The sequence below is a fragment of the Enhydra lutris genome, unplaced genomic scaffold (assembly GCF_002288905.1).
Source record: "Enhydra lutris kenyoni isolate GAN:26980312 unplaced genomic scaffold, ASM228890v2 scaffoldscaffold14, whole genome shotgun sequence".
Taxonomy (NCBI): domain Eukaryota; kingdom Metazoa; phylum Chordata; class Mammalia; order Carnivora; family Mustelidae; genus Enhydra; species Enhydra lutris.
In genome coordinates, this window is record NW_019154098.1 from 26389169 (window position 1) to 26407862 (window position 18694).

Genomic DNA, 18694 nt, shown 5'->3' on the forward strand with positions numbered 1-18694 from the left:
TTAAAACTCTTTTGTCTGAGGTGATGAGCTATTGAGGTATTGTTCAACCACATAGTCTAAATGGAAGCACCTTACATAAACATTACACACACACACACACACACACACACACACACACACACACACGTTTTCAACATTCTTTATTCCCAGTTACACATTACAAAATTGAGCTCTTTTTTACTTTTGGGGCTTTTCTTCAATTTTGGGCTTTGGGTTTATAAATTTTTCATTTATTTTTCTTTATTCCTTAAAAAAATTCCAGATTTATGTTAAAACTACCATAAAATCTTCAGGCTCATCTGTAATAGTTGAAGTAAAATTTTAGAGTGCAAAGGAAAGTCGAGGTAGAATTCCTATTTATAATCCATGTTTGGATTGGGATTATCCAGAAATATGCCTCAAATATAAAATGTTTATTTTATCAAGAAGAATTTAAGGAAAGAATTTAAGGAAATTTAAGGAAAATTCACAAAGTGGCAGAGCTAACTTTAGAGCAGTTGAATACTCCAGTAGAATTAAACTCTGGCTTACCATGAGGAAAGAGTGGAAGAGAGTTACCACAGCACAATTTGAGAGACAGAGGTGGTCATTATTTTGCTGATAATCTCAGAACTATGAAGAGAGACTGAGCTGTCATCTAGTCTTAGGCTTTTATTTTAAGAGAAAAGGCTGAGGTAAAAAGACATTCTTGTGAAAATCACACAACTAATAATTCTAAGAATCGGGTCTCTTAAATCCTACTCCAATGGTCATTTCCTCCTTTTTTTTTAAACATAGTTGATATAAATAGTCTGTAATTATATATTCTAGTAAATAATCAGACCCTGTCTCTACCTTTCTACTCTTGAGGTATTAATAAGAAATGAATCACATAAAATTTTTCAAAACCAATAAAATACCCATGATATGAACTAAGTGGGTAAAACAGCAAGTAAGAATTAGTGAAATGATTAATTTAAACTATCTAACAAAAACCAATATTGCTTTTTTCCAGTTCATGGCATGAACAAAACCTAATTGCCTAACGTTATCTAGCCTATAAATCTTATAAAAATCAATATTTAAAGCTTTCTAAATTGTGATTGAAGAAGTTAAATATGTCTCTTGCATTATTGTTCATGCTGGTTTTTAAAAGAAAATAATTGATATTTAAATATCTCATAAGATCAGGTTGCATATTTTTTTTAATTGCTGAGGTTTCAATTGAATAGATTTCCTTTATTTCACTTAGTGTCATTATTGTTTATCATTTTTAAAAAGTACATAGCAACTCTAGTTAATCCAGCAATTTATATTTAAAAAAATACTTATTTTCTTTCATCTAAAATACCTGAATAATATTTCAGTTACTTCAGTGAATCTATATTTATATTTTAGGTAAATCCAGTCATATCTATTTTAATACAGTGCACCGTGAAATAGACCAGCCTCTTATGATATTTGCTTTCAATATCATAATATCAAAAACAATAGCAAGCTATTTTAGATGAGACCCAAAGAGTTGTAATTCACTTTTATAAATTTTGTAGACCTTGATGTCAAAAGCCATGACTTTGAAAGGAAAGAGTTATTGGCAGAAATACTAAAATGTATCTTAAATTTTTCCAATACCATTTTCTTAAGTGTGTCCTAATATTTCACATAGGCTAAATTACCTAAAAAATATATTAGTTTAAGAATCTTGTTCATTAAATTCTTCCCACTTTTATAATGTCTCAGTATTTTTATTTTTACAGTTTAATTTTTCCATAAAATTTGATGAATTCAAGTTATATAAAGTGTTAATGTTTTGCTCTCATATAAAAACTTGCATAATATTTAAAAACATATCCATACATATATGCAGGGTTCTCCCTATAGAACTCTTAAAATCCTTCACTACTGCTTGGTATTTTACTACTTAGTGATTATATTGCTGTATTTTCTTTTTTATTTTCTTCTGGGTACCCTACATCAGGCTTAAGAAAGCAGTTTCTTTTAACTTGCATAATTCAATGCTAACAAAATTTGTTAACTTGAATTTTATTTTAAAATTGTATATCCTGATACATGTTTTTGTTTGTTTTCTTAACTAGTGAAAAAGGCCATAGATTTTAAATCTAGAGGATTTAAATTGTTTCCAGGGAAAGACAACAGCAACAAGTTTTCTATCTGTGAGTGTACTCCTTTTTTGTTACTTTCTCTAGTGCAAGAGTGAAGTTTGTGGTGTCTGTGTTGTTTGTGTGTGTTTTATAAAAATGTTCGTGTATTTACCAAATTAACTGCATTAATATCTATATAACATGCATGATTACTATTCAATATTTTCTTATATTTAAATGTATATTGAGTTATCGGATTAATGTGGTAAACTTCCAAGCTGAGACTGTTTCAGATGGAAAAATTCTTATTGAGCTAGCATGTTGGATAGCATTCTTGTTTTGTAATTCTAGGATGTGAGATTATGAAAAAGTGAAAATTTCTTAAATTGGTAATTTCTTAAATTGGTGATTTCTTATAGGAATTTTTGTTCAACATAATTATTTTGCTAAGGAAAAGTTTATTTTTATAGCAATTTTTTTTATTTAAGAAAAAATATATTCTGTTTGAATTAACTTATCCATGCCCTTTAAGTCAAGTGTTTTATAAATTAATTAGTTAACTATAGAATTATTTTTTTTTCTCTCGAAAATCACAAAATGGCCTGAAATACACATATTTATGTGCTGCCCCAGTACACAATTTTGCTTAATATTCAGGGTTTTATATATCATCTGAAGTTCATCCTCAAATCTCAAATTAAGAATCAATGAATTAGCGCATTCATATTTACTGCTGTTAACAAACATACAGTAAATTTTTTAGGAGAGCTATGCCATTTATATTTGTAATATAAATCAATAGAAGTTTGTAGGAATTTTCCACCTTATTGCTCATTACATGTATGTATAATACATTTGGAAAGGAACCATTAATGTCACAACATCTGACTGCTAAAATGATATACTGATGACAAATAAGATTATTATAAATAATAATAAGCATATGTTATTTTTAACAGGAATATATTTTTAGCATTATCCAATTCCAAATAATCTGATGAAATGAGTTTACAGTTCTTTCTTTAACAAAGATTATTCATTATGGTTATATTGGAAAAGGATATTCTTCATGTTTATTGACATATATATAATGGTAAATGTCAGAAATTGAGCAATTACATCAACTATCAAAAAAACTCAGAGCCTGTATATTATCAAACATTTTAAAGTATCATAATTTTAAAATATGATTTTACATTTTGTTAAATTTGCAAATACTGAGCTAAAAGTAGCAGATATCAGTAAGAAATCATTTATCAAATTAGGTTACCTTTTACAAAGCACTAAACAGTTCATTTCAAAGTACTTAGCTATATGATTATGATTTTTATTACATTTTGGGTGTTAAAAACATATGTTTTTAGGAAAAATAGTGTTACAGTAATTTTCTCATATATAAATTTTTTGATACATTTTAGAAGGAAATTCTTCCTATAAAAGAAAATATAAATAATTTTGTTTATATTTTGTCAGACGAATATCCTGACTTAACCAAATTTCAGCATGTCAATACAAAATAAAAGCTATGTCTTTGCAAACTTAAATATTAGGTAGACTACCTTTTTTTCTAATATTTTTCTAGTCAATGTGTCTAATTTGGATCTCTAAGTAGAATTACAAACTATGCTGGTTCGCCCTTTTGCTCATTTTGGCTATATAAATGTTATAGGCTACATGCTTTGAGTTTTCAGATGTCCTGGGAAATTCAGGCTATTTATACTAAAATGGGCTAAGATTTGTCAAGACATTAGAATGCATGCGATTGTCTATATTTGGTATATTGCCTTAGTGGACATATTTATCATTTTCATTGCTCTTGCATAAGAGTTATGGAGGTAAACAAGAAAGAAATTTGGAGGTGACAGTGTATCTGTTACACAAAAAACCTAATTCTTTTAAAATATTTTATTTAAAGAATATTTGATTTAAAATTGTCAGGAGAAAAGTTAATGAAGCAAAAAAAGTTAAACATGAAGCAAAAATCTTAATTTATTTCAGAATTTAAAAACAATGTACATTTACCTATTATATCTTATGTAAAAGATAAAAACTATTCTTATGCTTTTTTATTTTTATTTTTAATATAAATAATCACAAATAGAAACAAATTATGTTTCTTATAGTCACAAAATAACACTTTCTTATAGTCACAAAATAACAAACCAGCATTATATCAAATTTCATTTCACTACATTTTATCAACATTTCAAAAGTACATTCTCTATGGTTGTTTATAGAAAAGGATTACATTGTTTTAATTTTTAACATTATTATTTATCTATTAACAAGTAAGCATTTGAGTCTTCCTCTCTCCAATATCATTTATTCAACACAGGGCCAAATAATTTTAAAAGGATATAATTCTTATATAAACCTTTCAAATGAAAAAATAACCACCACCACAACGAAAAATACCTTGTATTTTTTTAAAAATACAGTCAATTCCGTTACTGGAACTGCCAGAAGTGAGCATAAGTGAGGAGGACATGAACTATACACGTTGCCAAAGCATGTCTTCCCACAGTAGCACCTTTAAAGTTTAACTAGGAAACAAATTAATGAGAGATCCAGGAAGCTGCAGCAGTGTTTGTGGGCAGCATTATGTTGTTTAAATGCTAATTTAGATTCTTTTTCCAGCTTTAATACCTGACCTCCAAAAGCCTCTATTCATCCCTGTTTTTCATCAAAAAGTGTAGATTTGTCAATAAAGGGAAAAATGTAGATTTTAGGTTTTAAATATTAAAACATTTTTAAAGATATTTTAAAATGTTGAACTTAATGAATTAGTATTCTTACCAACTTTTCTACCAGGGTCTTCTAGACTATTAAGGTAGAATTATGAAGAAACTCTGAGTTTCCCATAAATTTTTTTTCAATTTTATTTTATCTTCAAATCCATACTTTCATTCATTTCATGTTATTCATCCATTCTATGATTTCTATTGAGCTACTTCTCCAAGGAAACACCATGCTAGAGTAAGAAGGTAAAAGAGGGAATAAAATAAAGTCTCAGATGGCAAAGATCCAACATTTTATTGGGAAGCTAAATGAGTTAAGAGGCAATTCTTTGTAGAATATATGGTATAAAATAACACTCTGTTAACATCCATGATGTTTGAGTTCGGAACAAGATCCAAAACACTGTACTTCATAATGTGGAATAAAAATTTTAAAACTAATATAAAAGAGTCTAAGAAAGGTGGCAATGTAACCAGCTTGCTGAGGTAATGTGGAGGAAACTTCTTTCCAGAATCTACTTGTTTTTATTTTTGGAGTGCCATATACAATCAGAAACCTCAGAAAACTTGATTATAAACTATGCTTAAGATTGTTGTGAAGATTAAATGAGTTGATACATGTAGAAGATGAATATTTCCTGACATATACTTATATCTTTACGTTGACTAAGTTTATAATGTTTTCATGCTAGAACATGTAATAATATGGTAAATTAATGAAGGTTCCTGTAGCATATTTATAAACCCATATAAACCCATAAGCCCGTAACTTCAGTGTTATAAGAAATTACAGTTCATTTTTTTTTTTTTAAATCCTGTACCTCCCCTCTCTTATCCCCTTTTGTGTGGGGCAAAGAACTCATGTTTCATTAATGATGATAATGGACATAGTATCTTTAGAGAGCAGAGCAAAAACAGTATTCCCCATAGTCATGCTCTTTTCAAGAGGCTGTAGGCAGTCCATGTAATTAAACATTGAAAGAACACTCATATTTTTACCACTTTGGAAATTACTATTCAACTTTAAGGAAGTAAAATTGATAAATCTGTCCAATTGCTTAACCATCATAAGTAGTGAAAGCAACTACTGAATGAATACTACTAACTTCATTTGAATATCTTGGTTTCGCTAGCTATGGACAGTTATGAAATATTGATATTTCAGAAAAATAAGATATTACACACTTTGTTCCTTATTTTAAGTTGTATATATTTTCAAAGAATATTAAATACATGTATCATGCAACAGCTGTCCCCTTATATTTACATTTGTAATTGGAAAGGCTTTCCCTATTGCAGATACCCAAAAACAGTGGTTTAAAGGACAATTCCAGACAGACAAAAAATAATTTAATAATTAAAACCATAAAGACTAGAATTAATTAAAAATTTAAAAATTATAGATATGCTCTGCATTTTAAGATAAAATATTTGGTAAAGAGTGTTCAATTGTAATTTGTGATGTCATTTTGCCTTGCTGAGTTTTCTGGACAAGATAGTGGGCTTAGGGTTCAAGAGTAGAATTTTTTTGAGTCAGACTGCCAAGGTTTAAACCTAGATTAAGACACTAACTAACAGTACGGCTGTGGAAACATTTTTAATCTCTTCATGCCTTAGTTTCCTTAGCTTTAGGAAGTATATAATAATAGTAGCAACTTTTAGATTGTTATGAAGTTGGTGTGTGTAAAGGATGTAGAATAGTTCCTGACACATAGTATCATGTTAAGCATAAGCTATTGTTAAAATTCATATTAACCCCAGGCTAACTTTTTGAGGTAATAATGATTATGAAATGGGGAAAAATTGATTTTTTATTATTTTCATTTTCTAATAATGTATTCACAGATCACCTTTATATTAACCTATAATCTGTGTTATATACACTGTAGTAAAATAAAGTAGGTAAGCTCGTCATGCCACTTCTTTTCTTTATCTCTATTCCTTATCAAAAAATCACATTTAAACAACATAAACTACAACATGTTCAGAAAACATTTTAAAATAGGAAAGAGAGTGTTTCCCTTAGAAAGTACTTGATTCATTGAAAACAATATACCAGCTATTGTTAATCAAATGACTAGGGTATATTAACTGAGAAATTATTATGCCCTACCTAGGCATTGTGAGTATATAAAAGTAATTATGTTTTTCTCTTACCTTTATCAAGTATATACTCTTTTTGTATATATGACCAAGGAATGTGAAACTACTAATTTATAATATCATAAAGAATTTTAAAACTAAACAAAATTTTCCATGTTGTGTGCTATGTGAAATTAGAATAATATGGTAAAATTAGAGGTTGTATTTTGGAAAAAGTGAGATTTGGACTGAGTCTTGAAAATTAGTTAGAATTTTGAAACCTAAGGAGGAAGAAAAGGCAAACATGGAGACAGGAGGAAGTACAAATAAAGCAGGGGTGATCATGGCTTACTAGTAAAACTACAGAACAATGAGAAACACATTGGATTTGGGTTGTGGACTAGTGAGAAATACAATTGATGTAGTAGAAATCTCAAATCATAGGATAGTTGTACAGTAATAAAAAAATGGTTTTGGAAGAATTTTAGTTCCCCTCTAGAACTCAAGATGGATTGGAGGTGAATAATAATGGAGTGCACAGAAACATCAATGATTACATTGGGTCTGAGCATGCACATGACATAACAATGGGAAATTTGGTGGGATTACCTAGTAGTAGATCTTTGAAGGAGCAAGAAAGGATCTTGGAGAAAATGACAGAACAATATATTGGAACTTGTTAGCAAAGAGGTAATTTCTTCAAGCCATAGGGAAATATAAGATATGGAGAACTGTAGGCCAATGCCTTTGCATTTGTCCACTATCAAGTAAAAGAGTGGTCAAAAGAAAGAGAATGGGCAAAACAAAAACAAAACAAAACAAAAATGAAAACAAAAACAAAAACACCAAAAAAAGAAAACAAACAAAAAACAACCCAGAGAGGTAAAGAGGAATGAAACAAGTCAGCAGAGCAAGAAAAAGAAAAGTATCATAATTTTGCAGAGATTGTTCTATATGTAATACAGTTGTCAATAAAGATATTGGTTGGAGATATTTAGAAAAGTGATTTTTATAGAATAAAGGGCACAAATGCAAAATTTCATATATAATTGAAAATATGATTTTACCAGAATTATGACTGTTGGGACATTATCTGATACTTGTTGTCTGATAAATCAGTTTGAACATATTTATCAATCTGAACTAAATGATGCAGGCATCCAGCAGTACTCAACATTGACTTTGCCTTAGAATCACCTTAAGAGTTACAGGTAAACAAACTAAACACAAAACTGATGCCCAGTGTCCTGCCCTAGAGTTAATTGTATTAGTATATCTAGAGGTAAAATACTCATCTTCATTCTTTAAAGAAAGTTCTACAAGTGGCTCTGATCCACAGTGTAGGTTGAGAAACATTACACAATTTAGATTTTTTTCTCTGTGAAATCTCCGCTCAGGTCCTGTTCTTTTCTCAAAAAACAGAGAAGTTGATGAAAAGCAAAATAGCAGCTACTCTTTAGTTCAATAAGAGATTGAATTTATGAAATAATATCACTCACATATATCAGAACTATCAGGTTTAAAAGTCTTTCCATTAAGATATCTGTCTTGGGGATTTAGTTACTCACTGTGATCCATTCATTGAAAATATTAATAAATCTTTCATTAACGGAGAGTTCTGGAGAAACCACTGGAAATGTGTACAATGTCAAGTAAAACATAATCATGTATATTGCTAGAAGGAAAAGCCATTATTTTGGTTTTCAACATTATATCATAATTCATTGACATGTTTGGTAATTGGAACCATAGTCTTACTTTAAGTTGACAGAGCACAGTGCTTCATTATACGCCAAATAGGAAGTGCTAATAATCTTAAACTTTTCCCATAGGGTCTTGTTTTTTTATTGGAACTTTAAAAATAGTAGGGACCCAAGTGACACTGTCATAACTGGTAGTGACTGCTTTATTGCCAGTAATAAATGGAGATTCTGGCACTGATACCCTGGGAATGCATTTCCAGAGATTTCACAATTTGGTAGTAATTAAAAATAAAGTGTTAACTGTTAATGTGTTAATATTCAGAATAGTATGTCATTGAAGATGAACATCAAACTTATAGGTCCACTAATAGCAAAAATGCGTTGTCTTTATTACTGGATTATAAAACTATAATCTTTCTACATCTAAACTACAGTGATTATAAAAAATGTAAGAATATATTTTATGTAAATTTTTCAATTAACATTTTCCTTGATTTTCTAATCATGATTTCATTGTTTCTTTTGTTACAGTAAATGAAGGAGGTATTAAAACAGCTTCCAATCTATGCCCAGATCCAGGAGAACCAGAAAATGGGAAGAGAGTTGGATCAGACTTTCGGTAATATTTTATATTGTTTATTTCATTATTTTGTCAAAGTTTATTTTAACTTAAAACTTAAAAATAACCAATAATATGGGAATGAAGACTGGGTGATTTAAAATAATAGCAGCTATATTTTATTTATTTGTTACTATTAACATATCATTAGTTTAAAGTGGTCAATGTACCAATTTTATTTGGATATTTTTCTGGAGTTTAAACAATCAATTTCTTGGTGTACATGGATGGTTCAGTTGGTTAAGCATCTGCCTTTGGGTCAGGTCATGATCCCAGGGTCTTGGGATCAAGTCCCACATTGGGCTCCTTGCTCAGTGAGGACCCGGTTTCTCCCTCTGCCTCTGCCCCTACCTCTCTCTCTCTGTGTCTTCCATGAATAAGTAAATAAAATCTTTAAAAAACAAAGAACAATTTCTTGTCATACAGTAAGTGAAAAATCATGGGCTTTGGATTTGAAAGACATGACTTAAAATTCAAATTCTGCTTAATAGTTGTCTGATCTTAAGTAAATAACTGAATCCTGTTGTTAGGTCCCCCCCAAAATGGGTCCGTGATTAAAGGAGCAAGACTGATATAAAGCGAAGGTCAAGCAAAACTTTATTCCGTGCCAAGCATCAAGAATCAGACTTGCTGGGGCACCTGGGTGGCTCAGTGGGTTAAAGCCTCTGCCTTTGGCTCAGGTCATGATCCCAGGGTCCTGGGATCAAGCCCCGTGTCGGGCTCTCTGCTCGGCAGGGAGCCTGCTTCCCTTCCTCTCTCTCTGCCTGCCTCTCTGCCTACTTGTGATCTCTGTCTGTCAAATAAATAAATAAAATCTTTAAGAAAAAAAAAGAATCAGACTTGCTATATTACAGAATCGCTATATTACATTATGCTCTGAAGTATTTAGAGTATTAATGCAAGTGGCTTTTACAGTATGATGTGAATTACAGAATAATCATTATAACTATTTACTTGGTCCCACTTTTTGCAAAACTATATGGCTTTGCTGGAAAAAGACTTAATATGGTGAGCTAAATTACCTTCAGGTGTCATGGATCCAGTTATAAGATTATTTTGTAATCATATTTCAAGCACCATGATGGATATTAGGCACCAAGAAACTTACAGTTAGGGGACCCTGGGTGGTTCAGAGGGTTAAGTGGTGGAGTCTTGATTTCAGTTTAGTTCAGGTCTCAGGGTCAGCTCCATGTCAGGCTCCACACTCAGCAGGCAGTCTGCTTGACATTCTCTCTCTCCCTCTTCCCCTCCCTCCTGTGTGTTCTCTCTCCCTCTCAAATAAATAAATCTTCAAAAAAAAAAAAGCTCACAGACTAAAAGATAATCACAATTTAAGAATGTGTGAAATGTTGCAAACATACAGAGGGGCTATGGAATTTTGGGAAGTTGGAGAAAGGGTCATAGGAAGTTTACATTGAGCTAGATCATAGAGGTTGATTAAAATGTTATATAGAGAGGAAGAGAAATCCAGTGACCATTTATGTATTCATTATCTACATATATTATTTGATTATTATGTTCCTGGTCCTATACAAGGAACAAATAAAACACACACAAGTAGACATAGCGCATGGCTCCCATATGAGAATTTAATGCAGGAAAGACAAAAGTTTAAATGTCACATGGAGTTGTAATTACAAATTTAGGACAGTACTGTGAAATCAAAAAATATAATAATAAAAAAAGCAAGCTTTTGTATGAGAGAATAAAAGTGTCAGGAAATTTTAAGAAGGTCCCACTCTCACTGGTACAAGAATTTTTTGCATCCAGACTGTAAGAAAGTAAGAGCCTCACATGGAGGAATAGCTTGATGAGATATTCCAGGAAAATAAAGATCATCTAAATTATAGAACGTAAATGGGAGAAAAGCATAAAATGAAGTGGAGGAAATATGGAAAAACCAGATCTCTTCTGCTGAGGAAGCAAACTGGCAGCCATTCAACCTTATCTGGACTGAAGATATGTTTGATTTTAAGCTCACAGTGTTTTGAAAAAATTGAGAGCCAACATTTAAAAATTAGTAGATTACATACACACATGCACACACACACGCACGCACACGGACACTCACAAAGATTTTTGTATTTCCTTGTTAGATCTGTCAACAGAAACTAAGGAACCTTCATGGAAATAGCTACTGGAACCAATTAATGCCTGTTCCCATTAGACTGAGCAAGAACTCTCTGGGTCACCATGGTCACTCCCAGGCTACTTTAACTCATTTACATGTAATGGGAAACTACAAAGAATTGTGAGAGAGTGAAGTGATCTCATTTATATTTTCAGTAGATCTTATATTTTCACTAGATTATGCTTTATACTTCTGATAGAGAGAATGAAGAAAACAGAGGTTTTAGTTAGAAGATGACTGGAGTGGTCTAGGAGTAAGATGGTGAAGACGAGCTATGGTGATGTCAGTGAACTAGACAAACTCAAGATATCCTTTAAAGATACACAATTTTTGTATCCAATGACAATTTGTTGTGGAAAGTAAGAAAAATAAAAGATGATCCCTAATTTTCTGGGCTTAACTAACATGAGAATGGAGTACATGATAATATTTAATTAAGTGTGGGGACACCTGGACGGTTCAGTCAGTTAAGCATCTGCCTTTGGTTCAAGTCATGATCCCCAAATTCTGGGATTGAGCCCCACATTGGCTCCCTGTTCAGTAGGAAGTCTGTTTCTTCCTCTCCCTTGTCCCTCTCCTCCACTCATGCTCTCTCTCAAATAAATAAAATCTTTAAAAAAATCATTTATGTGGAGAAGTCCTGAGTTTTGAGGAGGAAAATTAAGAGTTCACTTTTGAGATTTTAAACTTTAAATGACTTAAAGTTTTCCACACAGATATGCTAAGTTTGTAGTTGAACATATTTGAAATTCAGGGATAGTCAAGGACCATCAGCATGTAGATGCTATAAAGAATATTAAAACAGAATGATAGATGACATCATTTAAACTTTATAGAAAGATGAGACAATCTATGACTTAGTCCCAAAGACTGATGCTATTTGAGGATATGATGGAATACAAGAAGCTATCAAATCATGCTTATGAGTGGTGAGAGGAATAGGAGTGAAACAAAAGAAGGAAGTTCTTGAAAAGAGGTTGAGGAGTGTTGGATGCTATTGAAAAACAGAATGAGAGGAGAGAAGACTGTCTTAAATTTGTCAGCATGAAGATTATAGACAAGAGTGATTTCACTGGAGTGACAGAGGTTGAAAAAATTGAAATAGCATGAAGAGACACTTCAGGTAGGTAATGGCTCTGGATCATCAAATTACATAAAGCAGAAGAATAATGGGGGCAGTTCTATAGTCTTTGTTTTCTTTCATCATTGTCTGGTAGTTTTCAATATACAGGTCTTTTACATCCTTGGTTAAATTTTTTTCTAGCTATTTTTTGGATGCAATTGTAAGTGGAATTGTTTTCTCTATTTTTTCTTTCTGATAATTTGTTATTAGTGCATCCTACAAAATTACTGAATTTGTTTACTAGTCTAACAGTTTATTAATGGGATGTTTTGGGTTTCCTTTATATGATTTTATACCATCTGCTAATAGTAACAGATCTACTTCTTTCTATTTGTTCTACTGTTCTACTAACAGTTCTACTTCTTTCAATTTGTATGCATATATATATATATATATATATATATATATATAAATATATATATATATATATGGTGTTTGTTTGTTTGTTTGCCTAACCATTCTGGCTAGGATTTACAATATGATGATAAATAAAAGTGTTAAGAGTGGGCATCCTTGTTTTCCTGATCCTAGAAGAAACACTTTCAACTTTTGACTGTTGAATGTCATATTAGTTTCAGGCTTATCAGGCTTTTATCATGTTGAGGTACGCTTCATTTATACCTACTTTGTTGAGAGTTTTTATTAAGATGGTGTCCATAGCTTGTGTTCCCTGAGATCAGTTCCACAGACCAGCAGATGTGGGCCAAACCCAAAGCTCTCCCCTCAGGCCATAGCTCCAGAAGATGTAAAGAGTTCTCCTTTACAGAAAGGCTAGGGGTCGTGACTCAGTCCACTGTTTGCACAGTGCCTGGGGGTGGTAACCTGCCAAGAAATGTTTCTCTGATTGCCACAGTCCTATAGACTCAGTAATAAAACCACCTTCCACGTTAGCTACCAAAGAGCCAGGCAATCAAAGAGTGTACCATTGGTGGTAGCCACAAAAACCTGGACACCAAAAATAAAAAACAGGGCACTAAATGTAGGTAAAGCTCCCCTCCAGGAGCTTTACCCTGGAGCATGGCAGAGGGTGAGTACAAAGATCACACATGACCTCCAAAGTTTCTGAAAAGGATTACAGTTAGCTCCCAAATGTGTGTTTAAGTAACAGCAAGCCCCTCTGCTCACAGTTGTGATGGTTAGGTAATTGGCCTCCTTCACAGAAAGACCTGTTTCTATTGTCTCTTGCTGTGCATTGGTGTGGTAGCTGTTTAGGAACACTTTCCCCATTGGTTGTAGTCCTGTGGGACCCACCGAGGAAAATCCCACTGACCGTTAAGAATCAGGTGATGTAGAGATGTCTCCTGGCAGCAGTTACAATATGGGGGGGCCAGACAGGGTTGTAAACTTATTTCTGGGTGGCACCATTAGAGGCTCATGGGGCCAGAAATGCAAATTCCCTTAGTCTCTAGAGCAAGGCAGTTAAGAAGTATCCCCTGGATGATAACTACAAAAGTAAGGGTGACAGATGCCTGTAAAAGCTCCCTTCTGAGAAATACTAGTGTTCTGGAGCACAGCAAAAGGAGACTGTGAAGATGGCCCCTGCCAGGCTCCATCCAGGAGGGTATTCCTGCAAATTCCTAGATGTATGTGTTAAATTAGATGCCTGTTCCTCAGGCTGATACTTTAATATAGTAAGTGAGCCTTTTTCACTTTAAGTCTAGTCACCAGTAACTGCTTCTGAACTGGGCCTTGAGGCAGGTGAATCCGAGCACTTGTGACCTTTAAGAGCTACCTCTCAGATTGCTACAGTCTTGGGAGTCTCAGGACCCAAGCCCTAATAGTTTTCAAAGTTAGATGTTCTGTTGGGCCTCATCTCCCAAGTGCATGTTTTAAAAATGGGGTGCCTGATGTAAGGTTCAAATTCTTTGATCCTCAGGGAAAAACTCTGGGTTTTGAGTTTCTTCCTTATTGTGGGTTGCTGCACAAGGGCTAGGATTTATTGTGAGATTGTTTCCCAACTTCTTGTACCCTCTTTGATGTGGATTTCTTCTTGTTTGCATGATGTGTAGCGGTCACTTAGTCAGCCTTTAGGTTTGTTGTTTTTTTAAGGAGGAAATTGTTCCATTCGTAGCTGTAGACTCAGTGTGTCCTTGGAAGGAGGTAAGTTCAGGATCTTCCTACTTCATGGTCTTGAACTTAAACTCTCAAGGAAGGTTTTAATTGAAATGGAGAGTATTGGGCATAGAATATCTTTGGAAATAGAATTAACAGAACTTCCTTATGGATTGACTATGGAGAAATGCAGTTGAAAGTAATAATTCTACACAGAGCCTTTTATAAAGAAAATGCTAGTTCAGTCTGCATCACATATAAGTCCTTTCTTATGTTTGGTTTATCAGTGACTTGATAGAACTTTTCCTTCTTTCCCCTACCCCAAATTTCTTGCCTGTCTCTTATGGTATCCATATTTTTTAAACAAAAAAGCTTCTTTTTATTCAGATATCTCTTCTTGTGTTTTATTTATTTTTTTCTCTTATTCTCACTTTATTTCGTTGCTATAATCCATCTCATATTAAGGTCAAATCACTTGTTTCACTTTGTCTAGGTCACATAGCATTTCCATCATAATAATGGAATTTTATTTGATAAAAATCACATCCACTCAATAAAAAAGTGTTTTACTATGGAAGTTATAAATATTAAATCTGAATAACTATTCAAATGCGACATGGGAAAATCTGACAGATCTGACATTGAATTTTGCTTTTATGTTTTTTTGATCATTAATAATGGCACCAGAAGGCATTCTTAATATTTCATTTTATCATAAATTTTTCAAAAAATGTAATTTAATGTGTGGCATAAAATATATGAAATCTCATTTTTATAGATTAAGAATTAGTATACATCAAGTATTCCCACATTGCCCAAACCAAGATACTTGCCTTACCTGTAAATAGTTTTATTCAACAAAGATTATTTTGCAGTTGGAATATTTTAATGTATTTCTAAATATGTATATTTTAAACTGTATTTCAATGAAAGATTACCACAATTTAAATTATTTGTGGCCTGTAACTATTTCTTGCATCACCTTTTCTTTTTAGTGTTTTTATCATAACATTGCAAAAACAGCTTGTTTCTCCCCTCCAGTAATGAGACCATGAAAATAAAGTAGACAAAGTACAGATAAAGTGCTAAGTTCCTCAGAAAGTGTGCACAGTATAAATGCTAAGTCTTGCTATTTTTGTTACTTATTTTCTTTTTAGACTCACTAACCATGTTGAGTATTTTTATAAATCACATTTTTCTAAATATCCTATTAGCTTAGATAACACAATTGAAGTAATTTTAAAATTCTAGTCCCACTATTTCTCCTACATATTTATACATCTTAAAATACATTTTTTTTTTAGGAACTAGTTTTACTATGGTAATATTGTTCTGGGCAATCTGGGATCCAAGAAACAATAGCAAATTTATGCTTCCATACTCTTTGTTTTCAGACCTAGGTAATATGTCTTTTCAAACTGAAAGATGCCAGAAACATCTTCCCTTATGGACAACAGTACAAGTCTTAGTTGCGTTAGTCTTAAAGTGTAATATGAGAGGAAGTTTGCAGTGCAGGTTTACTCAGCAATCTTCTCTTAAGCATCTAAACTAATTTTGGCTTGATGATGAAAAAAATTATAAGATGGTATCTGTCTTCAAGAGATAGAATAAATTCCAGTATAGTGATATGAGAAAGCACACAAGTGAATACATTTAAGTTATATGAGCAAAGAAAACATGGATATAAATTATGAGAAAATAAGGAAGATGAAAATCCATCTGAATAATGGATAGGATTCTTATAGGGAAAGATTGGCAGGATCACATTCTAGAAAGAGAGAATAGCATGTGCTGTATTGCTGAGCTGATAAAGGGTAGAGGCATTTGGAAGAACAGTTTGCCTTAAGCAACTGGTTATTTTAAGAGAATAGTAGCTTTTTTTAAAAAAATCTCTTTTTAAAAATACACTTCACACAACTAAAATGATCTATTTTCTGTAAGAGGCACGTCTAGCATTCTGTAACACAATATGGCAGAATTGGAATATAATGTCAGAAAGTTAGGTTTGGACTGTATTAAGAAGGAACTTAAATGCTAGAATGCAAGTGTATAAACAAAAGGAAAAGAGCACCAAATTACAAGCCATAAGCCCTGGGTTGAGGGCTAACTTTATTACAGCTAAGTGCACAATCTTCTGGCATACAAGTTTACTCATTAACAAAATAGGAATATACCATGTATATTTTATTAAAATGATTTTTTTATTTATGCATTTGAGAGAGCAAGAGAGTGAGAGAGTGAGAATGGTGGGAAGGAGTAGAGGGAGAGGGACAAGCAGATTCTTCACTATGAAGCCCGATGTGGGACTCAATCTCAGGACTCTGAGACCATGACCTGAGCCAAAACCAATAGTCTGAGACTTAACTGACTGAACCACCCAGGCACCACAACCTGTATAATATTTTAATGAGAAGAAAAATAATAGTTGTGAAAATGTTTTTAAGCTATGGCATTTCTGTATGCAATAACTGATATTATATGCTTTCTTAATTCCATGAGCTATGAAGAGATTCAATTATTTTTTTCTTTCAGAGAGAGAGAGAGAGCATGTTGAGGGTTAGGGAAGGGAGAGAGAGGAAATGAATCCCAAGCAGTCCCCAAGCTGGGATCTGAATCCCAATCTCCAACATGGAGCTTGATCTCATGACCCATCATGACCTGAGCCAAAATCAAGAGTAGGATGCTTAACTGACTGAGCCACCCACATGTCTGGGCAATACAAGTTTTTGATCAAGGGTAATATAGCAGTAGCTATGCAATAAAAATCTTTGCCTGAAAGCTAAGTGTAATACATCTTGTAATAGAATAGGAAGCCATTGCTGTTGTTCAGATGAGAAATTTTTAGGGTGTAAAGAAAGATAAAGGCAATGAGAATTGAAAGGAATCAATTAGTGAAATTGAAGAAGTAGAATCAAAGGGTTGCAGGATTTGGGGAAAGAATAAAGATTTTGAAATCTGAGTGCATTGGAAAAATCATACTAAAATTAGGAGGGGAAAGGTAACTGGGCATTATTGAGCTCTACTTTAGCCTGAGTACTTTACCAGACAATTTTGTAACTATTAGATAACTAGTTCTTTGCTATAGCAGTATGATTTGATGTCATTCTGTTTTTATTAAAGAGGAAACAGATCTTTGGGGAAAATAAAAAGCTTTAAATGAGCTTAATTGAATTCCAAATTCCATACTCTTTCACTTGTAGTATTGTATGCTTGTTTTAGAGGAAAGACTAGTCCAGTTTCTTAAAAGTTAAAAATAAAGATCCTAATCTCTGAAAAATGAAAATAATAAAGACTTTAAAAAAAAGAAATTCATGATTATTGAAGCCTTCAGGAGGTAATGATATTCCCAAAGCAGAATATACAGTAGAACCAATAAGGAAACAGTGGGTTTGAAGAAGGAAGAAGGAGCAAATCTTATTTTTTAGAGAATGGGAGGAGGAAATGGATTCAAGAAAAGAGTGAAAAATAGGTGGTAGAATGAGTTGACTCAGAGAAACCAAGATATTCCTTAGCTACTAAAGCCAAAAAAAAAAAAAAGGTTACAAAGGTGACAGAAGAGTTGAGGTAAATAAGAAGAGATAAAATTAATTTAGAGATGGAGAAGTCATTGGTAACTTAAGAAATGATACAAAACATCATAGTACAAAATGTTATTAAGAGGAGTGCTTGGCTGTCTCAGAGGAGTGTACAATTCTTGATCTCAGGGTTGTGAGTTTGAGCCATACATTGAGTGTAGAAATTACTTAAAAATAAAACCTTAAGAAAATTATCAAAATAATAGGAAATAGCTGTGTAGTAAGGAAGGAAATGTCACAGTTGTAGGCTATTCTTTAGAAGATTTTTGTGGGGATAGATGGAACACTTCCAGGAAGTCCCATTTATTAATAATCTCTTTGCAAATACCAAAGTAAGACATATAAGTGAATATACCTGCGTATTTAGAATGCTCATTTTAGGAGAACAGGTGAAGGTTGGTCCACATTCAGAAGTGTGATGGATTTATATCATGTTAGTCAGCTTTTCTTGACAATAGTAGTGGTTTTAATATTACCAGATGAGAAGCATGTACCCTGGTGTTTCCATTACTAAGCTATACTAGTGTTTTAATAAGCTAAATAAAAACCCAAATTTTGGAACCAAAATTTTTTTCTTTGTTCTCGAAGAG

At 32.6% G+C, this 18694-nt stretch overlaps 1 protein-coding gene across 2 annotated transcripts in view; it reads left to right on the forward strand.

The window, feature by feature from the left end:
- Positions 1-18694, forward strand: part of LOC111146567 (CUB and Sushi multiple domains 3) — a 1261269-nt gene that overhangs the window by 528876 nt on the left and 713699 nt on the right. For both annotated transcript variants that reach the window (XM_022502159.1, XM_022502160.1), the window contains 2 exons: positions 2076-2153; positions 9136-9223. In XM_022502159.1, the coding sequence (XP_022357867.1) occupies positions 2076-2153; positions 9136-9223 (166 nt within the window). The remainder of the gene's footprint in view (positions 1-2075; positions 2154-9135; positions 9224-18694) is intronic.